Here is a 26,982-nt window from a genome sequence, read left to right as displayed (position 1 = left end):
AAGCTCTCACCTGCTTTAAAAGGCGCGCTTCTCAAAACGTTCTCATCAGATTGCGCAAATGATAAAATTGAATATACAGGTACGCTATGACAGGCGAATCCACGTTATGAAGCGTAACAAGTAGCACTCAAACGAGAAGCTCAGCAATCCTCCGTACACATCTAGTCTCCTGAATCCAGCTGAGTTTTCTGCTGCTGTGTTTTGTACGACTGCGGTCGAATAGAACACAGAGCAGCCTTTTTATTGTAACCGAGCGCTTCTAAACGCAACAGCGGGCCTTTGGTTTCGTGACAAATTAGCCGCTCTTTAGTGCCTTCAGTCGCGGGGATCTCAGCCGCCTTACCAAGATAGTGGCGCGACGGCCACTAGGCGGCGCTGGCGGTACGCAGAAAACTTCAGCGCAGGTTCTCTATGCCTCATGCTGCTTTATATATCATATGGTGATGCATGTGTGTTTGGATACCGAGCGCCCGCTTACAGCTCCTGGGTATAGTATGCAGACATGTGCGGTGAATCGAGTGGACAATGATATGATGGATATGAAAGAGATGTGTTCACTGATTCAAGCGTCTAATGGGAAAGTTGGATGTCGTAGATTGTGAATAAAAGATCCAAAAAGTTCAATAAATCATCAGTATGAAGTCTGACAGTTAGACCGAGTGAAAGTTCGACAGCGGATGAGCAGATAGTTCATTACGACGTGCAACACCAGGCGAGCAGAAAGTTTTGCTGAGAGGTCAGCACCAGATCATCAGGGAATTCTTTACCAATTTCCAACAGCACAGTGCCCTGCTACGATGGTGCAATGGTTAGGGCACTTGACTGCTGTACCTAAGGATGCGTGATCAAATCCTGGTCGCGAAAAGCAAGACACCTGTGTGCTGTGTGATGTCAGTGCACGTTAAAGAACCCCAGGTGGCTAAATTTCTGGAGCCCTCCACTATGTCATCTCTCACAGCCTGGCTTGCTTTGGAATGCTATACCCCCTGAACCAAATCAACTCTTACCTGCAGAGCGTTTATCACAAAGCTCAGTTGAAAGATTAGCAGAAATTACAACACAAACTTCAGCAGCAGATTAACAGAATGTCCCATAATATCTTTTTTACTTCTTAACCAGCAGTTGACTTAAACGCTCAGTGACAGCATGAAATTGAAAACAAAAAGCTGTTCTTTCGAATTAGACCAAGATGGCTGCGATCACTGGAGAATGACAGCTGCGCGTCACAGAAATAGCACAGTTCTTGCTTCAAAATTGGTCCAGATTGAGCACAGATCTACATTTTCTACTCGTATGACAGTGGAAATATTAACTCTGGAGATTTGAAAATTCACAGACTTCTAGAGAAAGCTCTAGATTTCAAGAAGTCCCATTTCTGAAAAAAACGTTTTTCTCAAATTTCTCGTGGCCCCCCATGGTGCTGGCTGGTGTTGGGTGCAGTCAACCTCCGAGGGTTATGAAGCGAGAATGGTCGCTTTGCAGGTCATGCATTACTGCTGCTGGGGCTGGAATGAAGCTGACAGTTGGGGGTGCTGGGATGCTATGGCACATTTGAATGGGCATCGCTTTGAAGCTTTGCTTCATTGTTCTGTGGCGAAATTGGGATCCTGCATAGTACCAGACTGCCATTTCGAATTATCTGTTCAAATTTACACAAATAGGACCGCAGAAGTTCTAATTAGCTGAGATTTACTATATTGTGGCATGTTCCATCAGGGTAACTGTGCAGTGGCTTTTCTTGCAGTCCATATTTGGGCAACCAGCTGGGACAGGCCTCTTCGGGAGCACGACTGCCACCACTCAGCCATCTACTGGTTTTGGCACTGGCTTTGGGGGCACATTCGGGGCTACGACGCAGGTATGTTTATGAGTTGTTTTGTTGCTACAGTTTACAACTCCTTGCAGTATCAAGTAGAAAAAAATTTGCTGGTGGTTTAACTTGGGTTAACCCTAGAGGGAAGTGAAAGCTTCATGTACAGTCGTAAGCAAAAGTGGTATACAACACTCTGCTGGTGACTGAACACGGGAAAACTGCATTGAATTGCCATCTAACGACAGCGACAAATATAGGAACAGCGACATGCATGCATGTCGATAATATGGGAATCGCCAATGTTGTTTCGATTCCAGATGGCTGTTGCTAAATGGCGTTGCAATGCAGTTTTCCTGAGGTTTGCTACCGGCGGAGTGTTGTATACCACTTTTACTAACTACTGCGCATAGCTACGCTCATTGCCAAGCTTGGATTAAACACATTGTGCATTTTTCCAGACGTAAAGCCCATTCTTCATCGGCCTCTTCAGCACACCGCCTTTTCAAGGCCTCATTCTGATGTGCCTTCTTCGCGTTCCGACGCGCTATTGTAGTAGGCTGTTCGTCCTCCATCTCGCGCAGTCTTGCAACCTAGGCAGGAGACATGTATTGCCCCTCTAGCGCCCTCTGCTTCTATGTCACACTGACGTCACGACTTTGACAGAGGTCACGGTCCACTTGGTGGCCTACGTGAATATGTCCCAAAGTCACATGGCGACCACCAGGCTTAACACAGAAGCTTGACCTCTAAATCTCCTGAGCCTGATAGTGGTCACGGGCCACTTGGTGGCCTACGGATTATGCACCAATGCAGAAATTTCACCTCTAAATCTCCCTCAAGGTGAAAACCGTGCATACCCGACGGCTCGAACTATTTGGCATAGTGAAGCTTTCGCTTCAAAATAATTGTTTGAATGTGAAAGCGTTACATTTTGGGTGGCTGAGCTTCTTTCTTTAAAAAATGCCTTTAAAGGCATTTTATAGAAACAAAAACAATGGTTGGCAGCAGAATTTTTCAGTGCTTTCGAATCAAAAAGAATGTGCTTTTGTGATAATGCAAATCTCAGTGACAGCTGGGTTGGTTTCAATCACTGTGTTCAGTAAGCCTGGGTGGGGTTGTGTATTGGAGGGATTGACATCTGTAGAGTAGCCATTGATCACACACAGTCACTTGTAATCTTTCTAGGCGCTAGATAAGGCAAGTATGCAAGTTCAGTGTCAGTAATATTAGAGAAGCCATGTGTGGTACACAGTCAATAAACGATAGGGTGGCTCTGCCCAGAAAATTTTGAGAGGCGGACATTTGAGGACTGGGTGAATTTGGAGGGGGAGGGGGGAAATTAGCGATAGCATAAACCAAATAAATCGAATGACAGCACAGCAGCAGCCTCTCCAGAGAAAAAAAAGGAATAACAGCACAGATGGTTGTGCAGCCTTGCTTTTCAGACTTATCTCCAGCGCACGGTATGACTAAAGCATTTGTTGGCTTTCTATATCAAAAACTTACCAACGCTAGAGTGTGCGTGGTTTATGTTGGCCTTGCCCAGTTGCAGGACGTTCAATTGCGTCACTCCATGATGAAAAACGGTCTTATCAGAAGTATAAATGGGCCATACAAGTAGACGCTGTACTTGTAGAAATATTGCACTAAAAGGAAAATGCATTTTTTCAGAAGCATAAACAATAATGAAATTAAGTAAAAGAAGAAAGCGGCAGCCAGATTGCAAATACAGTAATGACCTTTGGAAAAAGTATTCAAATTATCGAATGGCCCTGAAAAACTGCTGACAACAGTTTGCATCACAGCAGCTTTATTAAATGAACACCTAAAATATTATTATTTAAACATTTGAGATGGAAGTTAAGTGACAGAGATAATTTTGCACAGATTTGTCAAGTGCTTTGTTTTGTGCACACTGATGGAAGTGTTGAAGAATTTCTCTAAAATCGCAATTGCCACCACTGGCGGCCCTTTTTGCAGAGCGATGCAGTAGCAGTGGTGCCTTGTTATAAACTGCCCGGCTGCATTTTTAGGATGCTTCACCATGTGGACTGAAATGCAGTGAAGCATTCTCAAAACTCAGTGGTTCAGTATACTCGAGCAGAGATAGCAAGTGGATGCACGAGAGAAAAGAGGAGTAGTCGTTAAAACGATGTGGCGCTATCCTCAAATCAAACTAAAAGCAATGTTTGAAACGGCCTGACTGGCTACATCTGTCACAAAAAGTTGTCCCCGGGCATAGCAAACTTGAGGCTTGAGAAGTAGGCAGTGGTGGATGTGTGGTTGGAAAGGTAAGCCACCACCTATCCTCTAGCGCTAAGCGTTGCTTGCACATTGCAGACTCTGTGGTTGCTATTCGTGTTCTGTGCACGAGAAATAGTGAGCAGCAATATGCAACCCACACATTTTAAGCATAATTAAAGATCCACAGACGAGTGCATTGTTTATTTATAGTGAAGATATTTTAAGTAAAAAAGCTGGTTATAGTAAAGTGTGCCTGGTCGCAGCAGCATACTTCCCAGGAAATGACATTGTGGCACACATGCTATCCAAGGTCATGAGGCTGTTTTTTTTTTTGTTTGTTTGTTTTTTTATGAAAGGTAACTAACGATACTATTTCTTGAGATGGCTTTACAACCAGGCTTATCAGCTTTGAGAAGAAACCAGATTTACTAGAGCCTTGGAACTGTAAAGCAAATCATGTAGTGCATAAAAAAAAAATACTAAAGCTGTCTACAAACATGAAAAGAAGGCGGCACAGTTCGTTGAGAAAGTGATAGGGAGTAAAAGTGCAGCGAGAAGTAGGGGAGAGGAAATATGGCCGAAAGTTCACTGGGCGGCGTGAAGAACAAGGTAGCAGTGAGAACAAGACATATGAAGGGTGGTGCGATTTTGCCACTCTTAACTGTATCGCACGCATTTATCCACTATTGCTTTTTAAATGACAGAAACAGCAGAAAACAATGCCATGTTTATGCAAAGCTTTGGTTTTCACATGAAATAGAACCCTTGTTGTATTCATGCTAAAGCGGTACTTCCACAAGGTGTATCAACATAGAATCTGATAACAAAAAATCTCATAAAAGAGATAATAGGAGAAGGATGGAAGATGTTTTGAAGTGCGTCATGCATCATTTACAAACTAACAAGACAAGCTAGGTATGCAGCTATTTATAACTACCAGCCAACATCTTACCATGTCGTCACAGACAGCCGATATTGTAAAGACCATGATATGGCAAAGATTTTTGCCAGTCCAAGTAACTTAACTATAGAGGGTTTTGACATGAATTAAGAAATAGCCTCGAGTCTGTGGTATTAGTGATGCATCATCACAGTTCCTCTCATTTGCAGCCAAGTGGTTTTGGCGTGCGGCCAACATTTGGTGCGGCCACTACTACAGCACAGGGCTCCTTTGGGTTTGGCAACACGACCAACACTGGAACTTCGCTGTTTGGCGGCAATAAGCAGCCAGCATTCAACTTTGGGGGGAGCACGCCAGCCTTCGGGACCACCAACACCTCTGGCTTTGGTGAGTGACGCTTGCGTGCTGCACTTGCGTGTCTAAAATGTTGAGACAGTTTTTGAAATGGAGTCAACTACAGCAGAAGCTCATTAATTTTGACTTTAAGGGAGCGTAAAAGTCTTCGCGATGGTGGTTTGTCTTTGAGGTGAGAACAACGTGGCGGTGACAGCTCTCCAGAATTCCATCAGGGATTTATGCGGGGCACATTGTCGGCAGCATCGAAACAGAGCACCTCCAAAATAAAAAGGGCCTCCTCATCATCATTTGTGGTGCAACATGGTGGCGGTGGAGTATTTTCGGTGCACTAAACCACGTGGATAGAATCTAGAGAAGTGCAATAGAGGCGCCATTTGGCACCCTTAATTGATTTACAGCCGGCTCAGCTGGCTGGCTAATGTGAGGCTAGATCAATTGCTGACCGATGTTTCTGGCTCAGCGGAACACGGAAAATGGTGCGAATAATCACAGTCAAAACATTTGCGACCTTAAAAGAAAATACGAATTTCACTGAACACCACATTTCGTTTCTGAGCCGATTATAGAGAGTTATAGCTTAGTGCGATCTGCTTCTGGCAAACTGCGTCTGCTCACTGCCAAAAACATATGGGGGTCGCTCAGCGGTGCCATGTGTCAAAGGATCGTGTTGTGCAATAAGTCTTTAATCGTCTTTAGTCGCACAGTATTATCCAGAGTCATGCTTTCATCATGTTCGCACCGCTTCACCTCATGAGACAGTATGATGTGGCATGAATGCACGCGCCATGCGAAGCAATAATATTCGTTTCCATTAATAACGATGGCGTGAGCACTTCATGATAGAGCTCATGGCAAGACAGCGAGTGGAACGAGTGCCTCCGAATGCAACCTTCACCCCCCGGCTGCCCTATGGGTGGCGCCATCATCGAAGTCGCTGTGGGTATTGCACCATCCCATTTTCATTGTGATCATGCACTGCTTGTCAACCACCTTGATGACAATGAAAAGCATACCGTTAGTGCCACCACCTCCAATGGTGACGATGAACAAATAGCCAAACTAGTCCATCTGCATGAGTCCGTTTAAATCCAAAATGGCGCCTTTTACATCTGTGTAGAACTAGTTTTTTGTGACTGTGATGCTACTCGCATCTGTATTGTTGCAAAAAAAAAAAAAAAAATAAAAACAAGCTTTTGACTGAAAAACAAACTCCACAGTAGTTGCTGGCACCTATTTTGGTCCTAAAAGTTGAGCTTTTTGGACTTCATAGAGTAAAAATATTGGTCCTGGATATGTACATTTTCCTGTGGAATGTGTGACTGTTTCCAAATGAAGTCCGAAATATTGTGCAAGTCTGAAAAATTGGAGTCTGAGAAATTTGTCGGGCACTGTAGCTGCTACTGGTGCGAAGCTTAGCAAAATGAAGCCGAAACATCGGACTTGGGCCGTCTATCCTTCTCACGCCACTGCCATTGTGTACGTGTCAGAGATGTGTGGGCAACTTTGCAGCATGCAGTTCAGGCTATAGTAGGGCTGCTTTGGATATCGCTTACTGTGCTTTATACCTGTATAAAGGCTCTCTTCAAAAAGCTGTTCTAATTAAATCGTGTGAGACATGTAGCATCCGAATTAGCAAGTGCCCAGTGCCATAGACTTGCACTGGCGTTAGCTGTACAGGCCGGCTATTCGAATCTCGATTTTCAAATTAACAAGCTTTTTCTGTTTTGCTTGATTGCTGTCCGTGTTGTCCTTCTAGAATTTAGCCTCGATAATTTGATCTTATCCCAGTCGTTCTGATGCGGAATGCTTTATTCAGTGTTAAGGGGAGACCCTGGTCTTAAAACAGTATTTTATATTTACTGGTAGATTTTGATGAAAGTTGCACCATTTATGCAGAGTTTTGTGCTGATTTCAAATATGCACAATAATTTTATGTAAACCATTTAGTTCTGAAGATATTGAGCACTTTATGTTCTTTGTTCGGAGGTGAGCTGTCAGTAAAACTACAGGAGTTATGATAAAAACTGACGTATTAAATCAATTTAGAACACACAATGAATGCAAAAATCAAGATTGAATGTCCTGGTTCCATTTTAACCAAAGTTATAGCTTGTCAAAGTTCAGAGACCAAAAAGCCACCTTGACACTCCAGAAAACATGCAATGTTTAAAAACTTTCCTCATTAAATACCACAAATTCATTTATATTTTTGCACTATACATGAGTTTACCTTTCTGGTGCAAAAAGAATTATAGCAATATTATAAGTAGAACCAGAGATATCGCACCTCCAATCATGTACCGTCTTCAATATTTTGATTTTGAGAAATTGAGGAAAAACGTGTTGATAAATTTTTGAAGCACCAAAGCTAACAGTAACTCATTAAAGTGGGTTCTGACTAGCTTGCGATGTCAATGCATCATTTACCATCGATATAATTCGCCCTCAAAGAATGAAATTTCCGGCTGCATGCGCGGAATGCATGGTCTGGAGGCCGCCACCAAGACGAGTGCGTTTGCATCGTGACCTCCGCAAAAGTTGGTGCCAAGTTCTGGCGCGCGATCGCCATTCTCACGTTCATGCAGTAAACGCAGTCGGCCTGCAACTAGTGATAAGCGACCGTTGCTCGTCTTGCACCGCGTAGCATTCAGAAGAAAGTTTATTTCGACAAGATTTGGGATTCCGCGCAATCTTCTCTATGTTCTGCGTGTCTCGGGACTCTGCTTCGCGACTGCCGCTGCGGCTGGTCGCGGCACTGCCTCACAGGGCGATCTATCCCGGCGTTGAAAGCTGCACTTGCTCATCCGCACCCTCACGACTCTGTACGCGGCAGATCGTGCCGCTCCTCGCTATCGCACTGAGCACGACCGGCTATGCTACGCCGTTATCAGGCCATCGCGGACTCGACGCGGAGTGTCGGCACTTCGTCATTGATTGCAGATAACCAGATGCGGCTATGCAGCGTCCCTGGCGCATTTATCTCCTCTCGCTACTTTTCTTTAAGCTAATAACGAAGCGTGAATCTCAATATTGCGCATTTCACATTGTGGTTATGATGAGGGAACGGCGCTAGGCCGACTAGGCCTAAAGGAGAGACCTTTTCAAAATGGCGACGGACCGCCAGCCAACCGCCGCCAGCCAACCAAAGCTCGCCATTTTGCTCACGTGCGGTGGGAGTCCAATAGCAGGGCGTGTTTCACGCAATTTTGTTCCTTTGTTTTCCGCTTCGGTGGGCTCACTCATGGTCACCAACCGAGATATAGGAATGGCCTGAATCGCGATCTTTCGAACGACACAAAGATTATGCCTGCGGATCGCGCATTTCTCGAACTGCGGGAGATCGAAATTCGGCGCAATTTGACCTCAGTTTAAAGGGCCACACACGCAGATTCTCGTCTTTGGAACGTTGTAACATGCAAATTAGGCGATATTTTTTAACGAAACTTCAGAAATAGCTGCGGAAAGATCTCAGAATCTCGAAAACGAGAAGATTGAAAATCCGATTTTCTGACCGATTTTCGGCTGCAAACACCTGGGTCCCCCCTTAAGTTGAGCCTGGCGCTGAAATATTTTATTACGTAGTTTAACTTCCTTGTTATAGAATGGAGACACATGCAGAACCGAGTTCATCGCATTACTAAGTAGTGTTTGCACTGTGTAGCTGTTGAGGGATGGAAAAGAATATAGGGTGAAAAGTTGACATGGGCACCCTGGACCAAGTGCTGTTGCCAACTCCCACATTCGTGGCATTCGTGACGAGGTATGGGCAAAAACAGTGCATGCAAAGGCTGAGAACGGGCTTTCAATTTCAGGAGGGTTCAGCACAGCGGGCTCGACTACGGGTGGTCTGTTTGGTGCTCCAAAGACAACGCCTTCTTTCGGCACGGGCACCACGCCTGCCTTTGGCAGCACCAGTTTCGGAACCACTCCCGCCTTTGGCACTGCAGGCACACTCGGGACCACTGCCACTGGGGGATTGTTTGGGGCAAGCACAGCGGCAAAGCCTACTGGCTTCAACTTCGGTGGCACGACGACCACCACGCCTTTTGGAGGTACGTTTATCGGACTAAGTTCGAGCTATTCAAAAGCAGCAGGTGGAAGGCAGGGGAACGCACTATTGTTGAGTTTTGTTTTTGTGCTTCAGTGCAGGTGTTTTAGGACAGGGTTACATGGACCACTTCAGTTTGTTGGAGTGCTTTCTGGGTTTCACGAGCAGCTTTATTTATGCATGCCCTTGCACCCACATTTCCTTGCCCCATTTTATTTTGAGACCAGCCTTACTGTAATTTCTACGGCAGACAGTTTCACTGTACAGCCAGTTATTATAGTTGAATTTAGGGAAAATTGTGAGGTATAATGGTCATAAAGCAAGTCATGAGTCGTAAGGGACCCTGAATTATTATAGAACCTTCACTGTGCAACTTCAGCGCATGGCGAAGCACTTGCATTTTTGCTTCATTGAAATGCTGCTGCCCTGGCCAGGATCAAACATGTGACCTTGTTATCAGCCGTTAAACATCAGAGCCACAGCTTTGAATATAGGCATTCTCTGAAAGACCACATGTCTGTATACTTTTTTTTCTTCTTTATTTTAGAAGGTAGAAATGAAAGCCAAGACAAATAAGGCTCTTTGGACAACCGCTGGGGCTCCTAGAGAACAAAAATGTCAGGAGCCTCTACTTTAATGCATTCGTGTTGAACTGGCAGTTTGGTATGAGACTGTGGCTGCTTCAGCTTGCTGTGGATAATTTATGTTGTTGCTTTATTTCAATTATTTTACATGTTCAATAATATCAATACTGTCAAGCCTTGTCATGGCGAACACGAATATAGTGGATTATCAGATAAAACAAAGTAAAAGCAAACATTGGTTGGCCTGTGGTTTATTCCGATGGGAGTTCTAAAGGTAAAAGTGTCAGTATATCCCTATGTACCTCATTCATCAGTTAATTATTTTTAAACAATCAGGTGGTTTGGATAATGCGTTTTTCCGGAAAGTACATTCTTTTTTTCCCTTAGTTAAAAAAAGAAATAGAATGTGTCAATTAACTTTGACAACATGTGAAAGAATGGTTCTCTTTGTGAATTGAATAGATTTGTATTCGATTATTCGAGTATATGCATGCCCTTAAATTTTATTTGTTTCAATGTTCTGCCCTTTTGCATGGTTGCATGCACTCACCTGATATTAAATGAAGGTATTTTGTAAGCTGCATTTTCTTTTAATAATTTGTCGGAAGGGGTTACTACGTATGCTCAGGAATAGAACTGCATATGGGTTCTCACTTAGCCCAGTCTCTCAGGAAATAAACTCCGGAGCCAAAACCTACAAAAGTTTATTGTTCAGCCATCTGATGACCAGTGCACCTCACGTGCCATAGATCACTGCACTTGGCAACGTGCCTGGTTCCCTTTAAACGAATGCTTAAACTATCTAAGACTTATAGGGCCCATGAAAAGCTATTTGCTAAAACTAGAACAACGCATGGCTAACAGGTATCCCATCAGTCTCTCCTCAACGCTGAAATTTGTAAGCTAGCGTCACTAATACAGAAAGTATTGGTGACCGCAAATGACGCTCCTCCTCTCCTCCCTCTAAAGCATGCCAGTGCGGAATAAAAAAATACGAAGAAAGCAAGCTCTGTTCTCGCTCTGTTCTGCCCACGTCACTTTGGAGTGTCGAATGAGTGGGCACACCCAGCAAGCTCCAATAACGTCACACGGAAGGTTTGCGTCATATGGGAGGATTGTGTCAACCTAATTGGTTTCGAGGGGTTGCCAGCAGCACTTCTTAAATATTATTTGTAAATTATCGGCTCCGCGCAAAGCTTTTCAGTTCAGCTCGAATACTCACAAAGACCACGTCTATGGATTTCTTCAACTAGAATATGGAGCAAGTACCCTTTTGGGGGCCCCTTAACTCTCCTTTAGCATTTATGATAGTCAAACAAGAATGAGTAGTACCTTAAATTACCTTAAACTGCGTTGCTTTTCTATTTGAAATGATCATCAGCTGAAGGTTTGATACTAGTGAGATGTTCATTGTTCTGTGACGTTTGCTTCTTCCCCCCACCTACTGTTGTACCCTGATGTTCCTGCAGGTATTGTAAGATTGAGGAAGGTAATGTAACGTGTGTAGTTAAGTTTACACATCACATACCCCAAAAAATGCAAGAAGCAACAGGTGTGTAGAAGTATGTCAAAGGAATAATAGATAGTTTCCATTATTATTTGTGTATTATTAATTTAACAAGTTTTATAGAAGGAATTTACAGCATTTTTTATAGTAATTTGTGATGAGGTACATGTCATGGTTGTAAAACAGTAGAGATGCGCAAATATTCGAAATTTCGAATATGAATCAAATGTACATACCCTATGAACTCCTTATGATGGAACTTTAAGGGGATTCATAAAATGTTTCATTGATCAGAGGTTTTATCTGAGCAAAGTACACATATTTCAGGAAGTGCAACATCATTCAAATTATACTAGGCATTATTGATGTGGGAGCAAGTGAAAAAATAAAAGGAATTGAGTTGTCTGCTTCGCATTTTTGAGTTGCTTTTAATGTGAAGAGCTTTCTTACATTGTACTTTGTGTGATCAAAAAAGGACCTTCGCATCTGTCAGTCATCCAGAGATTGGTAATAAAGAAATTAGACACTGATAATAAATCATAATTGCGATTTGATTAGTCATAGTTAATCAAGTCAGTCAGTCATAGTTATGGTTACAGTGTCTGACATCGTAACAGCTCAGTGTAGATGGCGCCACTGCATCATGCCAGGTGTTACCATAGTAATAGTGTTACGCCACTGCATGCCCAGGAGACAAGTACTTTCATGTTGCCACATGTAATGAAGTGCCCCCCCTGGGATTTTTTTTTTTTTGCATTGTAAGGTGCATGTTTGAAAGGGCTTGGGAGAAATATTGCACACCCTTCGGGCTCCAAGCAAAAGGACGCTAAGTAGCGCAAACGGTCCTGGCGTTTCCTTTCGTGACAAAAGTTATTATTGATACTAGTGCCACCGCATCTCCATGATGTCACGCCCTAATGCTTCTGTATAGGCAGATGTTGATGCCCTTGTTAGGAAGTTAAGTATATAAGGTTCTTCTAAAATTTTTGCATACAGAACACCTGTTCATATTTGTTTCATATTCGAAATTTTCAAATTTTGTGCACCCTTGCTTGCAAGAATTGCTTAAACTCAAAAGAACATCGTACTGAAAGAAAAAAAAAAATGACCGTTTTCTGTAGGTTTCAGATTTTTTTTTTTTTGTAAAAACTATCATATTGTTTTTTATTGGAAAATGGGTTGGGAAAACGAATTCTTGTCCGTTTCACCCAATTAGTCTTTCCGTAAGCTTTAAGAACCTTCGCTTCGTTTTTCAAGATAGTCAAAAGGGTTGATAGAGGCACGTTGTGTTTTTCTGCCAGCTGCGTTTTGGACCTCGTTCATTTTTTGCCTCTGCAATCAGGCACACCTTTTAGCATAGAGTCAAGGCTTTATACTTGGGCATTTTCATCTCAGAAACTCCGCGCATGTGGTCGGAAAGGAAGAGCACAGCACATACACGTCCACTCAGGGCACAGAACATGTTTAAATTCGGTGAAGACGACGAGACCGGACCGTGCGACGACTGCAACGCAAATGGTAGACAAAGGAACAATGGAAACGCGGAAAGACTTAGTGGTGCTAGTGGCACCTAGCGGCATCTCTGAAAACTGATTCTAGCCTCCGAGACGCGTGCCGCATAGTACAGATCACTGAGGACACAGTCAAAACTGACGAATTAACTGAGTTCAAGCGCGCTGACTGTTCAATTTATCCAGCAAAATTTTCATAGAAAATGTTGGGACCATTGAAAACCTTCGAATTACACGGGATTTCGAATAAGTCGAGTTCGAATTAACAAGGTTTTACTGCAGTTTGATAAGGTAATCTAGTTTATCTCTCTTGAAGCATAGATTGTGTGTTTAGATTTAAACTGATAGAAAGTAACAGTAGTCAGTAGCAGTGTCAACAGGACCTGTATTCTTTGTGCAATAAGCACTATACTTAGCCACCTTGTTTCACAGCATCACCTGTTCTGCTGAAGCCTTATGTAGCTTGCATGCTATCTTTCTCAGGTTTTGGACAGCCTGGACTTGGTACTGGCTCCATGTTTGGCAGTGCTGTGCCAACACTAGGAGGGTAGGTGAACCCATCCCCTTTCTTTTTTAAATGCCCAGTACTCATGTTCAAGCATGCATATACCGGGTGTTTTTTTTTAGCCGTTTACGGATCGTTATTTAAAACCCTACCAGAGATATGGTGGTACAGTCTGTGCAGGTGGATTGTGCGGCAGGGCATGATTAATTAATGCACTTCTGTAGTTTTGATTTTAAGAGGCTACATTGTATTGAAATCTTTAAGGCTGTCAACGTAGGAGTTGGGTTCGGTTTTTAAATTTTTTTTATCGGCAATGGATTTCAAAAATTTAACGTAGTCGGCTTTGTACAATGCATGTTTTTAAAATGCAGTCGCTAGGCGTAGTAATGTCGGGGAAATTGCGTTTGCTTTTGTGGCATAAAATAGACAAATGGCTTCTATATTTGCTGTATTAGAAATGCAAGCAACGCCATTTTAGAAATGTGCATTGCAAGAAGCCTATTTTCCAAGCTAAAAAGAAGGCATATATTTGACGTTAACTATTTCGATCTGCATTGCCGATATAGAGGATCTAAAAACGGGACTAGACTTTTATATTGATGGCCTTCAATTTCTTCATATGTGTGTTTTAATGTCAAAAGTACAAAAGTAGGTTATAGTTAATTTCATAATCATTTAGTCACTGAGCTCAGTCATGTACATATGTCAGCCTTGCTGTACAATCCACCTGCACAGACCGCAACGACGTTTCTCTCGTAGGATTTAAGATAACGATCTGTGAACAGTTAAAGAAAAATTACAGCCGGTATATACAAGGTATATGCAAGACCTTGCTATCAAAATGAATTTCAAACCTGTTGCACATGCACATAGAAAAATTGACAAACTTGCCTATATCACTTTTTAATATGTTGGCATTCACATGCAGTAAACAATCATTCTTTTATCATTTTTGTAGAATTGCAGAAGCAAAATCTGAAGATCTGCCCTAAAGTTTCTTCCCTCAATCTCATTGTTTATCCCCTTGTGTGGTTTTACTTTTGGACAGAGAAAGGCTGCATTGCAGCCAACAGACGGTTTGGTCCTCTAACGTCACCTCTTTATGGGGATACTAAGATGGTGGTGCTTTGTTGTGGGAAAACGAGTAGGAACTGTGATACACAGCTGCCCACATAAGTGTGAGTAACTCGCAGTTTTTGACAGCCACAGATACGAAAAATTCTATTTGCCAGCTTTATAGATGTAGGTATGATTTTCTTGTGAGGAGAGAGGTATATCCAAAGGATGCAGCGAAAAAAAAGAAAGTAGAAAAGTTGATCATTTTGACAAAATTGGCCATTTTGTTTTGTTTCGAGGCGTGCGGCTTGTTCAAAATGAGGCCTCTGCACCGCAGCAGGGAACTAGTGTCTGTTGGCAGTAAGCAAAGGGTTTTGGTATTGCACGTTTCTACTTTTAGATATCCCCACACTTGCCCTGGTGACATGTTTTTCTCTTTCCTGTAGCATGGATCCCAATGCTGCAGCAAACCAGGCACAGCAGCAGCAGACGCAGCAGCTGCTCCAGTACTTGTCGATGAACCCGTACGGAGACAACCCACTCTTCAGGAATATCCTCAAGGTACGCTAGTGGCCACCTGGCACAGATGGTTTGACGTGCATGCGCTCTTGTTTTCAGTAGACAATTCGAAACACCGCCCCTGTAGATTGAGGCATAATATGGAGATGCATGCTGACAGTGTCTAGTTTGTAAATGGAAGGTTATCAACAGTGAATGCATTTTTTGTTTCTAATTGTCACTGCAACCGCAAATATCTACAGGTGCAATTTATGCTTTAAGGGCCCCATGAAATGCTACTCACGATAAAATTCTAATGCGAGAAATTTGTAGAGGTGGACGGGGCTTGGTGGGGCGGCATTGTGACTTGTTCTCTTCTTTTTTTGCGTGGGCTGAGTTGAGGGGGAGAGGAGGAGCATTATTTTCGATCCCCCATATGTTCTGTACTAAGGAAGCTAGCTTAAAAATTTTTGGGTTGTGAAGACGATTGATGGGATGCCTATTGCTCGTGTGTATTTAATAATCTTATTAAATAGCTTTTCATAGATGAAGGCTTAACGTGTGCCGCCACCTTAAAGGCCCCGTTCTCAAGAAAATCGAGCGTTGACAGGAAGGAAAAATCACTGGCATAGCTCTGGCACGTGGCTTAGTGGAAACCTGATTATGCATTCCCTGTTTATGTGACGATGCACATTGACATTCACTTAACGTTTTCAGAGCCAACTTTTTTTTTGGCCAGTGGATGGTACGAGTTCAGGAATCGACAAGTTGGCGAAATTGCATAATTTGTGAACCCCGTTCGGAACCTTAATTCGAATTAAATAAAGGCGCAAAATATGCGAGTAAATGCGTTAACTGCCGCAGTATAAAAATAAGGGCGCTTTAAAAATGTACGGGGGGGGGGGGTGTCAAAAGTTCCCAGGCCGTAGGTTTTGCTTCTGGTCAGCATATTCTGACACGTGAGATCCTTAAAGCTATAAATGATCTCAGAGGTTAGAATAATGCTTCTTCTACCCTCCACATGTATTTTGAGATTTGGGGCCGTCGTAGCTGCCTGACTATACTGCTCAGAAGCAGACCCTGTGGCCTGAGAACTTTTTACCCCCCCGTGTACGTAGGGGGAAAGAATCATAAATTTTTGGCAGCAAGAGTTGCAGGTGCATGTATAATGCGAATGCATCAGCTTTGCAAGATTTTCGATCATGCAATGTTTTTATGCGTATCCCTGACGGTTGTATAATCGAGGTTCCGCTAGTTAGCACATGATATCACCATGCACTGACTGATTGTCATATTCTGTGACATCATAAGGCCATATGACACTTGGCTGAGCTAGCACGCTCGAGCTTTTTCTTTAAGATGGTAAGGTCAGTTTGGAATCCGGCCTTCCACGACCATTGCATCTCGGGTGAAAGGACGCGGGATCAAAGCTTGGCCGCGGCAGCCACTTTTTGGTGGAGGCGGAAAGCAAGGCGCCCGTGTGCTGTGCGATGTCGTACACTTTAAGAACCCCAGGTGGTCGAAACTTATGGAGCCCTCTACTGCAGCATCCCTCGTAGCCTGAGTCACATTGCTACGTCGAACCTTATAAAGCAAACCAATCCCAAGTGAGACACTGCCACTAAGCCACAGCGGCACGTTTGTGCAGCTTGGTTAAAGTGGGGCTTTATACCTGTGTCTGGTGGCCTTTCATGTAAAGTTTTATCTTTGACCGTATGCTAATGAGTATGTGTATGCTGATAGAAGCACAATTTAAAGGATTAGTGATTAAGCAAGTGGCAGAGTGCATGTACGTGCCCAAGGACCTGCATGAGAAGCCACAGATGGGAGTCATTAACACTGCCGTGTTGTACCCTTCCAGGAAACACACAAACGAGAGGAGCTGCTGAAGCCAACCAACCCAGCTGCTCAGCAGGCACTCTTAGCATCCCACTACAAGGTGTCTCCCTTGCCAGCACACAAGCTGCGGCCAAAGCCTGTTGAGGCTCAGATTGGCAAGGTCAGTGCCAAATTCGCCTCGAAGTGCCTCTCTGTAGCGTTATCTTAAAAACACTTTAGAACAGATCTCAGCTTACCCTTGTCTCACTCTTTCTCTCTGTACATCATCATCCTATGTAGTTTCAGTTGCATTAGCATTTATTTCCTTTCATGGGTAAAAAAAATTTATGCCAACATAGGTAGGTTATTCACATGCACCAAGTAGCCCAGCAATCAGATTTAATAGGTAGGTTATTTTTGTAAGTTATGAGGGAAAGTACTATGTTTATGCGAATACAGTGTAAGTTTTTATCTTTTGTTCATTGGCTTCAGAGTGCATATCACATTGTATTTTAATCACTTTTCTCACTGTTACTGTTATTTACAACGAATTTCACCACAAGACTTGTGAGCTGATAGGAGAAGCAAACGTTTTGGCTGCCTTAGCACTTTTTACTGAAAAAATAGCTAGTTTTGTGTGGATGCAGCCAGAAATTGGCATCATGAGAAGTGGCTCACTCATTCTCATGACCAGTCACGCTGAAGCCCACCCAAACCCACTCATTCCCACCTGCACACTACTACTCGCACCGCTTGCACTCAGATCCACTCACACTCGCAACTACCATATTTACTCATGTATAACCTGCATATAGCCCGCACCCTTCTTTGAACTCCATGAAAAAAAAAAAAGAATACTAGAAAGATTCAACAGCACATTCGGTGATCATTCCATTTTTAGAACGACCGCCACAAGGTCACTGGTTATCCGATTCTCATTCGTCGCCACCCTCACTGTTACCATCCGAGGCTTCATCGCAACTGTCATAGACGTAGTCGTCCTTGGAACCATACAAGCCGTTACTGATAGCACATTTTTTGAAGCTCTTATGCACCAAGTTGGCTGGTACCACTTTCCACATGTTCACGATCTACTGGTAGAGCAGTGGAATATCGGGCCTTCGCACGCGTCCCGTCGGCGTGAGGTTGTAAAAAGCGTCGGCCGAGTCACATTCATGGCACCAAAACGAAGCAAGCCAGCAGTGCAAACTGGGTTGATTGGGTGTTGAAACAGCACCTGACAAAAGGCCCAACAACTGTTGGCTGAACCATGTATGAGACCAATGGTGTGGAGAATGCTATGGATGTGGATTTGGCTATACCTTTTGTTGGCTCCTTATCTGCTTAACAAGCATTGATGGGGACTGCAGACTGTGGCCGGCCACAGTCGAACGTTCACGCCAACTCCACGCAGCACTACAGGACGAATGACGGCTCTTCCGTCTCAACCTTCAGCATTTCCCAGAAGTGCTGCCGCGTCACATGACCCGACGTGTCCGACGTGCAAAAAGCGGCTGTTCCATCAATTATCAACACTCCTATAGGCTCGGTGCACGCAGCGCGCACAGTAAAAGTAAAGTGAAAAATATTTCTTCTTAGAGCCATAAAGGAAACAAACTTGCCGTAGCATCTCTGATACATCGTTTGTCCTCCTCTTATTGGCAGTGCCATGCTTTCGTTTCAATTGTAAGTCGACTCCCCTGCTTTGGATTTTCAATTTAAAAAAAAAAGAAGGTCGACTCACAATCGTGTAAATACGATATGCTCAGTCGCCCTAACGTTTCCAGGTCACAAGCCGCCGCCAGCTCCATCCTGGCTACGTCAGCTATGTTTCAATAGAGGTGGATCACAAGGCCCCTGTGTACTGTGTGAGGTTGTTAAAGAGAACCCCAAGTGGTAGAGAAAGTCTGGAGCCCTCCACTATGGTGTCCCCATAGTCTGAATCCGTTTGAAACATTAAGCACCATAAACCAAACGCGACACATTCAGCTCACTTCGGTTATCCAACACTATGTGCAATACATTCATCCACTCACAATAACCCACAGCCACTCACAAGAACATGCACCCATTTACAATAATCCACAGCCACCCACGTTCACTCGCATCCACTCACTTTTTCTCCCTCACGTCCACTTGCACAACTTTTCAAACACACTCATATCCACTCAGCCATTCACTTGCATTCAACCGCTGACTTGCACTCACTTATCTCGTGGGCTTTCTTTAAAAGCTGGAAAATATGATCACGTAGGATGTATGTTAATAGAAAAAACTGTGTCGGTTGTATCCTAACCCCCTCTGCAACTTAATGAAGTGCCCTTTGCCCTAAAGTGAATAATAAAGACTTTAATAATTAGCCTTAGTTAATTAGCTAATTGAGCGGTATGTAGAAAATACTCCGATGAACACTACATGGCGAGAAACAATATGTCATTGGTTTCCTCCAGCTGCAAGCTTCACTTGTTTTTAAATCCTTGGTTTATGTTACGTGAAACACCGTGTATGTTATTTGTTTCAATTTCATGTGATCTCGAACCCCCACCTCTAGTTATGTGTACTTGTACATACAGTAAGGTTCAGCAGCATTGCAGTACGTAACTGGCTGAGCACCGGAGGCAATACACCAGGCTGGTACCTACAGCTTTCAGCACAGCATCACAGCCAGGCATATTGGACAAGCCTGAGAAAGTCCAATTTTGGTGAAATGTGAAATGCCTCGTTGCATACCTTTAATTTTAGTGCGCATCTAGCTGGAAGGTGAAATGGAACTGCCTAGAATTCCCGCGACAGCTCTGGAGGGAAGTCCGCTGCTGTGTTATGATTGGGATATTTTTATTGGCAGTTATGTTTGGGGATTATCGTAGAGCAGGAATTACATCCAAGGTTAGCTGCAGTATGACTCATCTGCCCATTTGTTAGCATATCTTAACACTTTAGCGATACATCTTTCAAGAATTTTCTCGCCTGATTATGTAGTGTTTCTGGCTTGTGTCTCCAGGCAGCCTTGTTGTTTGAAGGGCTGGAGGATGAAGAGGACAGCTTCGAGCCATTCACTCCACGAAAGAACATTAAGGCTCTGAAAATCGACTCCAAGGACACTTCAGAGAACCTCAATGCCTCCAACTTTTTGGCATCGCCGTCCTTGAACCGAGCTTCCACACCCATCACTCAATCACCCTCTTCTCGGGCCCCTCTGACCATTCCTGTCAAGGACAGGTAAGTGCATTCTGTTTTGCAGTACCATTAAAGGTCTATTCACACTTGCGACTAGATGCGGTCGCGCGACTACCAGTCGCGCGACCAGAGGAGAGGAGCTCGCCACTACCGGTGTTCACACTTGCGACTGTCGCCTTCTCGTTCTGTTCTCGTTCCGAACGAGAACCACCGGGAACGACGCCGTTCGCGCGCTTTTTCCGTCTGCTTCGACGCGAAACGCTTGTGCCACCCTTGCACTCGTCCAGCATACTTTCAATTTTGCCCGTAAAGCATCATGCTTGAATATTCAAGTGAAGAGGAGGAGGACGTCGTCGCCGTTTTGATGTGCGCTGCGGCCGCGCGAGCAGTTGCAGCGCGCTCGGCGCAGAAACAACGACGGCGGCGTCGGTGGTGGGTCCGTCCGTGCCTACGATCGCGAGAGGTGGCCGGGCACGCAAGCCGCCTTCTACCGGAGCTAAGGGCTCATGACGAGGAGTATTTCAGAGAGTAAGTTTTCATTTCAAGCCCAAGTTCCAATTTATTAAGTGCGCGCGAAACCTCTTTCTTTCTTTCTTTTTTTTTTGCACTTCGCAGATTCCTCCGTATGCCACCGCGGACCTTTGACACACTCCTGAACTTGGTACAAAGCGCAATCACTGTGCAGGATACCAGGTTCAGGAGTGCGATATCAGCACCAGACCGCTTGGCAATGACCCTCAGGTAAGCCGCGTTGTTCTAAAAATGGAAAATTTTCACATATCAGTCAAATATTTACTATTACATTCTATAGTAACAGCTGGTACTTTAGTTATGACCATGTCATAACTGAATGCTGGCTGAATTTTATTTCAACAGCTCATGCTGCATATAGCAACGAATGAGCATATTTTTCTGTATGGACAATTTAATGTAATTCTTGCGGAGAGGTTATATACGAGGATCATATCTTTGGTGTACAAGTGAACATCACAGTTAATATATGTAGATGTTCAGCTTTTCTTTTTTTTTTTATTCCTTTTGCAGGTTCCTGGCCACAGGTCAGAGCCTGAGGGAATTGTCGTATAATTTCTTAATCGGAAGATCAACAGCAAGCTGCTTGGTGGCAACAGTCTGCCAGGCACTTTGGGATATTCTCAAACCGCTCTATGTCACCCATCCACAAGTAGCAGACGGATGGCTAAAGGTAGGTAAACTTTATCTTTTAGCCAAATTTCTTGCTGCTCTGCTCTAATGACACAGATTGTTAGTGCACATGGCTTTTCCGCAATGCTTCACAGGAATAATGTGTTAGTAGTGACCAATGTAATTCAGTTTGACTTATAGAAGTACACCATTGAAACTTATCCTGCAGATTGCAGCAGACTTCGAAGAAAGATGGCAAATGCCACACTGTGTCGGTGCTATCGACGGAAAGCACATCACCATCGAGTGCCCACCGAACTCTGGCAGCGCAGATTACAACTACAAAGGCTTTTTCAGCAAATCTCTTCTTGCTGTCTGTGATGCCCATTATAGGTAAGACTGTCGTCATCATCAGCCAGACTATACCCACTGCAGGGCGAAGGCCTCTCCCATATTCCTCCAATTAGCCCGGTCATGTGTTAGCTGCATCCACTTGACCCCTGAAAGTTCTTAACCTTGTCCACCCATCTGACTTTCTGCTGCCCCCTGCTACGCTTTCTTTTGTATTCTATGACAATTTTGGCAGCATCAGCTAAATAACACTGGTTTAATAACCTGAAGAACCATCACAAGCTTTCATGGTTGCAAACCATCAAATAGTGTGAATATAAGGCACTTGGTCGATCTTGATACTGTGCAAAGGGCAACAGTTCATGCAAGCTTTTGAACTTCACTTCATGCTCAAAATTAAGCACTACACAAGCGCAAACATAATATTATTGTAAAATCCACTTACCGGTTGAAACTAAATCTACAGTTATCACAGACGCATCCACTGCTGCTCTGTGTGCGCTAAATTTGAAACTATGTACATTTTTTTGTGCAGGTTCCTGTATGTCGAAATGGGACACAGTGGAAGCGAGTCAGACGGAGGAATTTTTGCCGCATCAACGTTAAAGAGCAAAGTTTCTCGGGGCGAGTGGGGCTTCCCAGCGGCAGCACCTATTGGCACCGAGGGCCCACTGCCTTACTTCTTTGTTGGGGACGAGGCTTTCCCGTTGAAGGAATTTATGATGAGGCCATATCCAAGAAGAGGTAGAGGACTTCTATATTTGACTTCACTCTTTGTTCCTGCCAATGATACAGCACTTTTTCTATCATTGTTATCTGCATGTGCCATAATCCTAATCCTAATTTTTTTTTTTTTTGCTTCTCCGGGCATTGTCTTTCTGGTGTGAACGTTTGTCATATGTTACGACTACAAGAAAGCAGAACAGTGCCAGTGTAAAGCATAAAAACTATTGTGCAATGCTGCAAATCTATCTTTGCACCATATTTTCTTCACCTACTTAGACGGTGTTTGGTTTGGTGATATCGGCAAATAAACATGCTATTATAAAGCGGATAGAAATTGCATTACTGAAATGCCTTTCACATGCATGTAGTAGCACGAGTACCAACGCACTTGTAGTTTTAATTTTTATACATTGAGCAATATGAGCCTGAGACAGTACTCTGCTTTGTGCTTGAAACTTTCTAGCTTCACCAGAGGCTCAGGGCCATGCTTTCTGAGAAGTTTAGTAGGATGCTAGGTATTATAGTGGACTGCATGCAAATAAGAATTGCACAATGTTTTTCTGATTTATATGTCATGTTCTTGTCTTCAGCCTTGCACGAAACTGCATCCCAGTCTGGGTCATCTGGCTATGAGCGGCGTGTATTTAATTATCGGCTGAGCCGGGCACGCCGCATCATAGAAAACGCGTTTGGCATCCTGGCACAGCGGTGGAGGATTCTGCGCCGACCCTTTAAGGCGAAGGCTATTAACATCAACAGGTACGTTGGTGCTTGCATTGTGCTGCACAACTACCTGCTTAAAGAGTCCGCAGAATCCTCCTCCATTTACTGTCCGCCAGGCTCTGCCGACGCTGAAGACTGGGAAGGGCATCTCTTGCCTGGGAGCTGGAGAGATGATGCCGCCAGCTCCGTGTTCGCTACACAGCGACTCACAGGCTCTAATGCCACGCGGTATGTGGTTTGTAATTCCTCAACTATTTGTACTGATCTGTGCAATGTATACACCACCGAAACAGGAACATACTTGCCTGTATGCTACATGAAGTAAATGGTGTGGATAATCACAATTATAGATCTACTAAACTCTTAATTGGCCCTAATGTCTTTCAAAAAATGGAAAAGGAAAAAAGTAAGAACACAGTACACTGAAAGGTTGAGGAGAACCCGTTTCAGAAACCTTCTCTGTAATGGTGTAATGGTGTATAGTCCTCTGCAGTCGTGTACAGTCCCAGAATATTAACACTTTGGCTTTATGTGACATGCAGTCAGGTGACTTATATTGGTAATGGAATAAAACTTGACAGTGCAATTGCTTTACAGGTATGCAAAGAAAGTGCGTGACCACCTTACGCACTACTTCGTCACAGCTGGTGAGGTGCCATGGCAACGTGCAATGATCACTGGCAATCGAGAGTAGAAAAAGGTGGGTTCAAATACTGGTGAAGTTTATTTTATACCAAGAGAACTTGCAAGATATGTTCTCTTGCATGTTCAGCAACGTAAATCATGAAGTCTTTTCAACAATACTTACACAAGTGCAGTAAAAGCATCTATAAATAACAGGCTAGTAACATAAACGATGACAGGTCAGGGATTGCACAGAAGTTTGTATAAGTAGAATTCCCTCAAGGACGTGCAACCGAAATACCTAAGAAAGTAAAAAAATGAACAGCCATTGCCATAAGTCAGTGGTAGAGAACTGGACGTGAGATTCGGAAGTTGTGGGTTCAGATCCCATGAGCTGCATGTAGATTTTTCTTTTACTTTAAAAACAATGACCTGTACGATTTCATTATTATTTCACTTATCAAAAATAAAAATCCCTTATGGTTTCCTTGGTGTCAAGTAGCTGTTGGCTTCTTTCATGTCTCATAATGAGCCACCTGTTTTCCCTATATTTGTTTGCTGTTTGCATATTTGAAAGTATTGCACAATGTCATCAAGTATAAAAATGAAATAGGAACAATGTCTACCAGAAAAAAAAGATGCCTTAAACGTGAACAGGATATGCAGTATTAAATACCAGGTTAAATGCAATGGATAACCTATTATTGATGCAGTAATAACGCAAATTGTGCCAAGATTAGAAAATTTACACTCTATAGCAGTCATAAGCAAACAGAAATGCAATGAGATATTAAGTTAATAAAGAGGTAGTAGCACAGGTACTGACGATGTCATAGATTGCACAAAAGTTGCATAAGTAATAAGCCATTTGTACACTATATCACTTGCATATTTGAAAGTATTGCACAATGTCATCAAGTATAAAAATGAAATAGGAACAATGTCTACCAGAAAAAAAAGATGCCTTAAACGTGAACAGGATATGCAGTATTAAATACCAGGTTAAATGCAATGGATAACCTATTATTGATGCAGTAATAACGCAAATTGTGCCAAGATTAGAAAATTTACGCTCTATAGCAGTCATAAGCAAACAGAAATGCAATGAGATATTAAGTTAATAAAGAGGTAGTAGCACAGGTACTGACGATGTCATAGATTGCACAAAAGTTGCATAAGTAATAAGCCATTTGTACACTATATCACTTGCATATTTCAAAGTATCACAATTTCTTGAAATATAAAAATGGAATAGAAACAATGTCTACCAGAAAAAAAGATGCCTTAAACGTGAACAAGATATGCAGTATTGAATACCAGGTTAAATGGAATGGATAACCTATTATTGATTCAGTAATAACGCAAGTTGTGACAAGATAAGAAAATTTACACTCTATAGCCGTCATAAGCAATCAGAAATGCATTGAGATATTAAGTTAATAAAGAGGTAGCAGCACAGGCACTGACGATGTCATAGATTGCACAAAATTTGCATAAGCAATAAGCCATTTGTACACTATATCACTTGCATATTTCAAAGTATCACATAATTTCTTCAAATATAAAAATGGAATAGAAACAATGTCTACCAGAAAAAAAGATGCCTTAAACGTGAACAGGACATGCAGTATTAAATACCATGTTATAAATGCAGTGGATGAGCTATTATTGATGAAATAGTAACACAAGTTATGACTGAAGGTAATTTGCACTTCATAGCAATTATAAGTAATTACAAATGCAATGAGATACTCTGTTAATAAGGAGGTAGTAACACAGGTACTGATGATCAGTCGTAGATTGCACACAGTTTGTATAAGGAAAAAGCCATTTGTACTCTATATCACTTGCATATTTCAGGTAGAACGAGAGGAAGAATATGGTTTACACGGTATGAAGGAGCACTGAACAATGGTAAATGGGGTACGCCTCTGTTCGCAGGTCGAGCCAACGTTTCGACAAGTGGACTTGTCTTCGTCAGGGCCCAGGCGAAGACAAGTCCACTTGTCGAAACGTTGAGTTGACTTGCAAATTGAGGCGTACCCCATTTACCCTTGTTCAGTGCTCCTTCATATTGCCTATTTCAAAGTATCAAATGATCTCCTAGAATATAAAAATTGAATAGGAATAGGTCTTGGATATTCTTATCACATGCTACAAACAGTAGAAAACACAATATGGGACCAGCTTAGGCACTGCTTTCAATGCAAAACCAGTCTAAAATGGTTGCAATTCTCTGCTTCTTTTGGTCATCCTGACCAGCAGACAGGACCGACCAACTAAGTGAGGCATTGTGCATGATTTTAGACTGGTTTTGTATTGAGAGCGGTACGTAACATGGCCCCTGGACTAGACAGCCTATTCAAAAATAAGGGTCTCGGACTGCTACTTCAGCCTCATATACTGTGGTTTCAATCTGGTGCATGAGATCTTGGCCTATGTGCACAGGCAAATTGCGCAATCGGGCTTCAAGGCGCAAGCAAAAAAATGAAATAGAATCTTTTTTTTTTTCCATCCGGTGCTCTCTGATTTGCGCAAGGTGGTCCATGCATGCCTCAACAATCACTTCCTGGCTGCTGCCCTCTCCTGCATTTCTGCAAACCAGGCATTTCACATTAGTGCACACTGTTAGGCAGTTGGTTGAACACTCAAGGTAAATTTAGCACAAAGCTGACCAAGCAAGAAAGTCTGCACAGACAAAGCACAGGCATATAAGTGGTAAAACCAACTCGCTTTTACCCTTACACATTATTTTGACATTCAGTTGTTCGAAAATGTGATGCAACGAACAAAGATTGGAAATACTCACTTAGAATTTCTTCCTTTTTTTTTTTGTGACACCCGTGCCCTGTAATGAATTGCAGAGTTTGCAGCATCAAATAAAAGGATTTATCTTCTGCCATCTGTTCAGCTAATTTGACTGGGCAGCCACACACATACCGTTTTGCAGGTGGTGCTTCAGGTGCTGCCGCCGGTGGTGCTGCCATTTCAGTCTCTTCTGGAATGTATCTGCAAGTTCATTATAACAAGGACACTTACGCTACATGCAACCTATATGAAAAACGAACCTAGCTTTGAAATAGTAGTAATATGCCAGAATATTTGAACTTTTCCTTACTCTTGTCCGCAGGCCTCTCCCCCTGCATCGGAGTGCGACGATGCCTCACTGAATATCTGCAGTGCCATGGAACTGCAATGCCACAACAAAAACTACATCAGCCCTAACTCTTCCTGTGTTTTTCTCATGCGGTGCGCCTCATAACAATGTATGGTGACAGTAACTGTGTTCAGAGAACAAACTGTCAAACTCACTACAATGTTCACTGCATTTCGTTGCTGCTCGTTGTGGTTATTAAGGTGGGGATTGAGCGGTTCTTCATTCTATTTGTTCATCTC

The 26,982-nt window shown here is 43.1% G+C and overlaps 1 protein-coding gene across 2 annotated transcripts in view; it reads left to right on the top strand.

The window, feature by feature from the left end:
• The window catches only part of Nup98-96 (nuclear pore complex protein Nup98-96), a 127,853-nt gene that overhangs the window by 40,141 nt on the left and 60,730 nt on the right, over nucleotides 1-26,982 (top strand). The window contains exons 8-14 of one of the 2 annotated variants that reach the window (XM_084602149.1): nucleotides 1,745-1,858; nucleotides 5,168-5,345; nucleotides 9,263-9,367; nucleotides 13,449-13,512; nucleotides 14,973-15,087; nucleotides 16,886-17,023; nucleotides 19,844-20,061. In XM_084602149.1, the coding sequence (XP_084458275.1) occupies nucleotides 1,745-1,858; nucleotides 5,168-5,345; nucleotides 9,263-9,367; nucleotides 13,449-13,512; nucleotides 14,973-15,087; nucleotides 16,886-17,023; nucleotides 19,844-20,061 (932 nt within the window). Of the gene's footprint in view, nucleotides 1-1,744; nucleotides 1,859-5,167; nucleotides 5,346-9,127; nucleotides 9,368-13,448; nucleotides 13,513-14,972; nucleotides 15,088-16,885; nucleotides 17,024-19,843; nucleotides 20,062-26,982 lie in introns of both variants that reach the window. The other variant, XM_084602148.1, reaches the window with a different exon arrangement.

This window comes from Amblyomma maculatum, chromosome 4 (genome assembly GCF_055883805.1).
Source record: "Amblyomma maculatum isolate TAMU_Amacu chromosome 4, ASM5588380v1, whole genome shotgun sequence".
Lineage (NCBI taxonomy): Eukaryota > Metazoa > Arthropoda > Arachnida > Ixodida > Ixodidae > Amblyomma > Amblyomma maculatum.
Note: the sequence above shows the minus strand (reverse complement) of the source record. Positions and strands in the feature narration are given on the sequence as shown.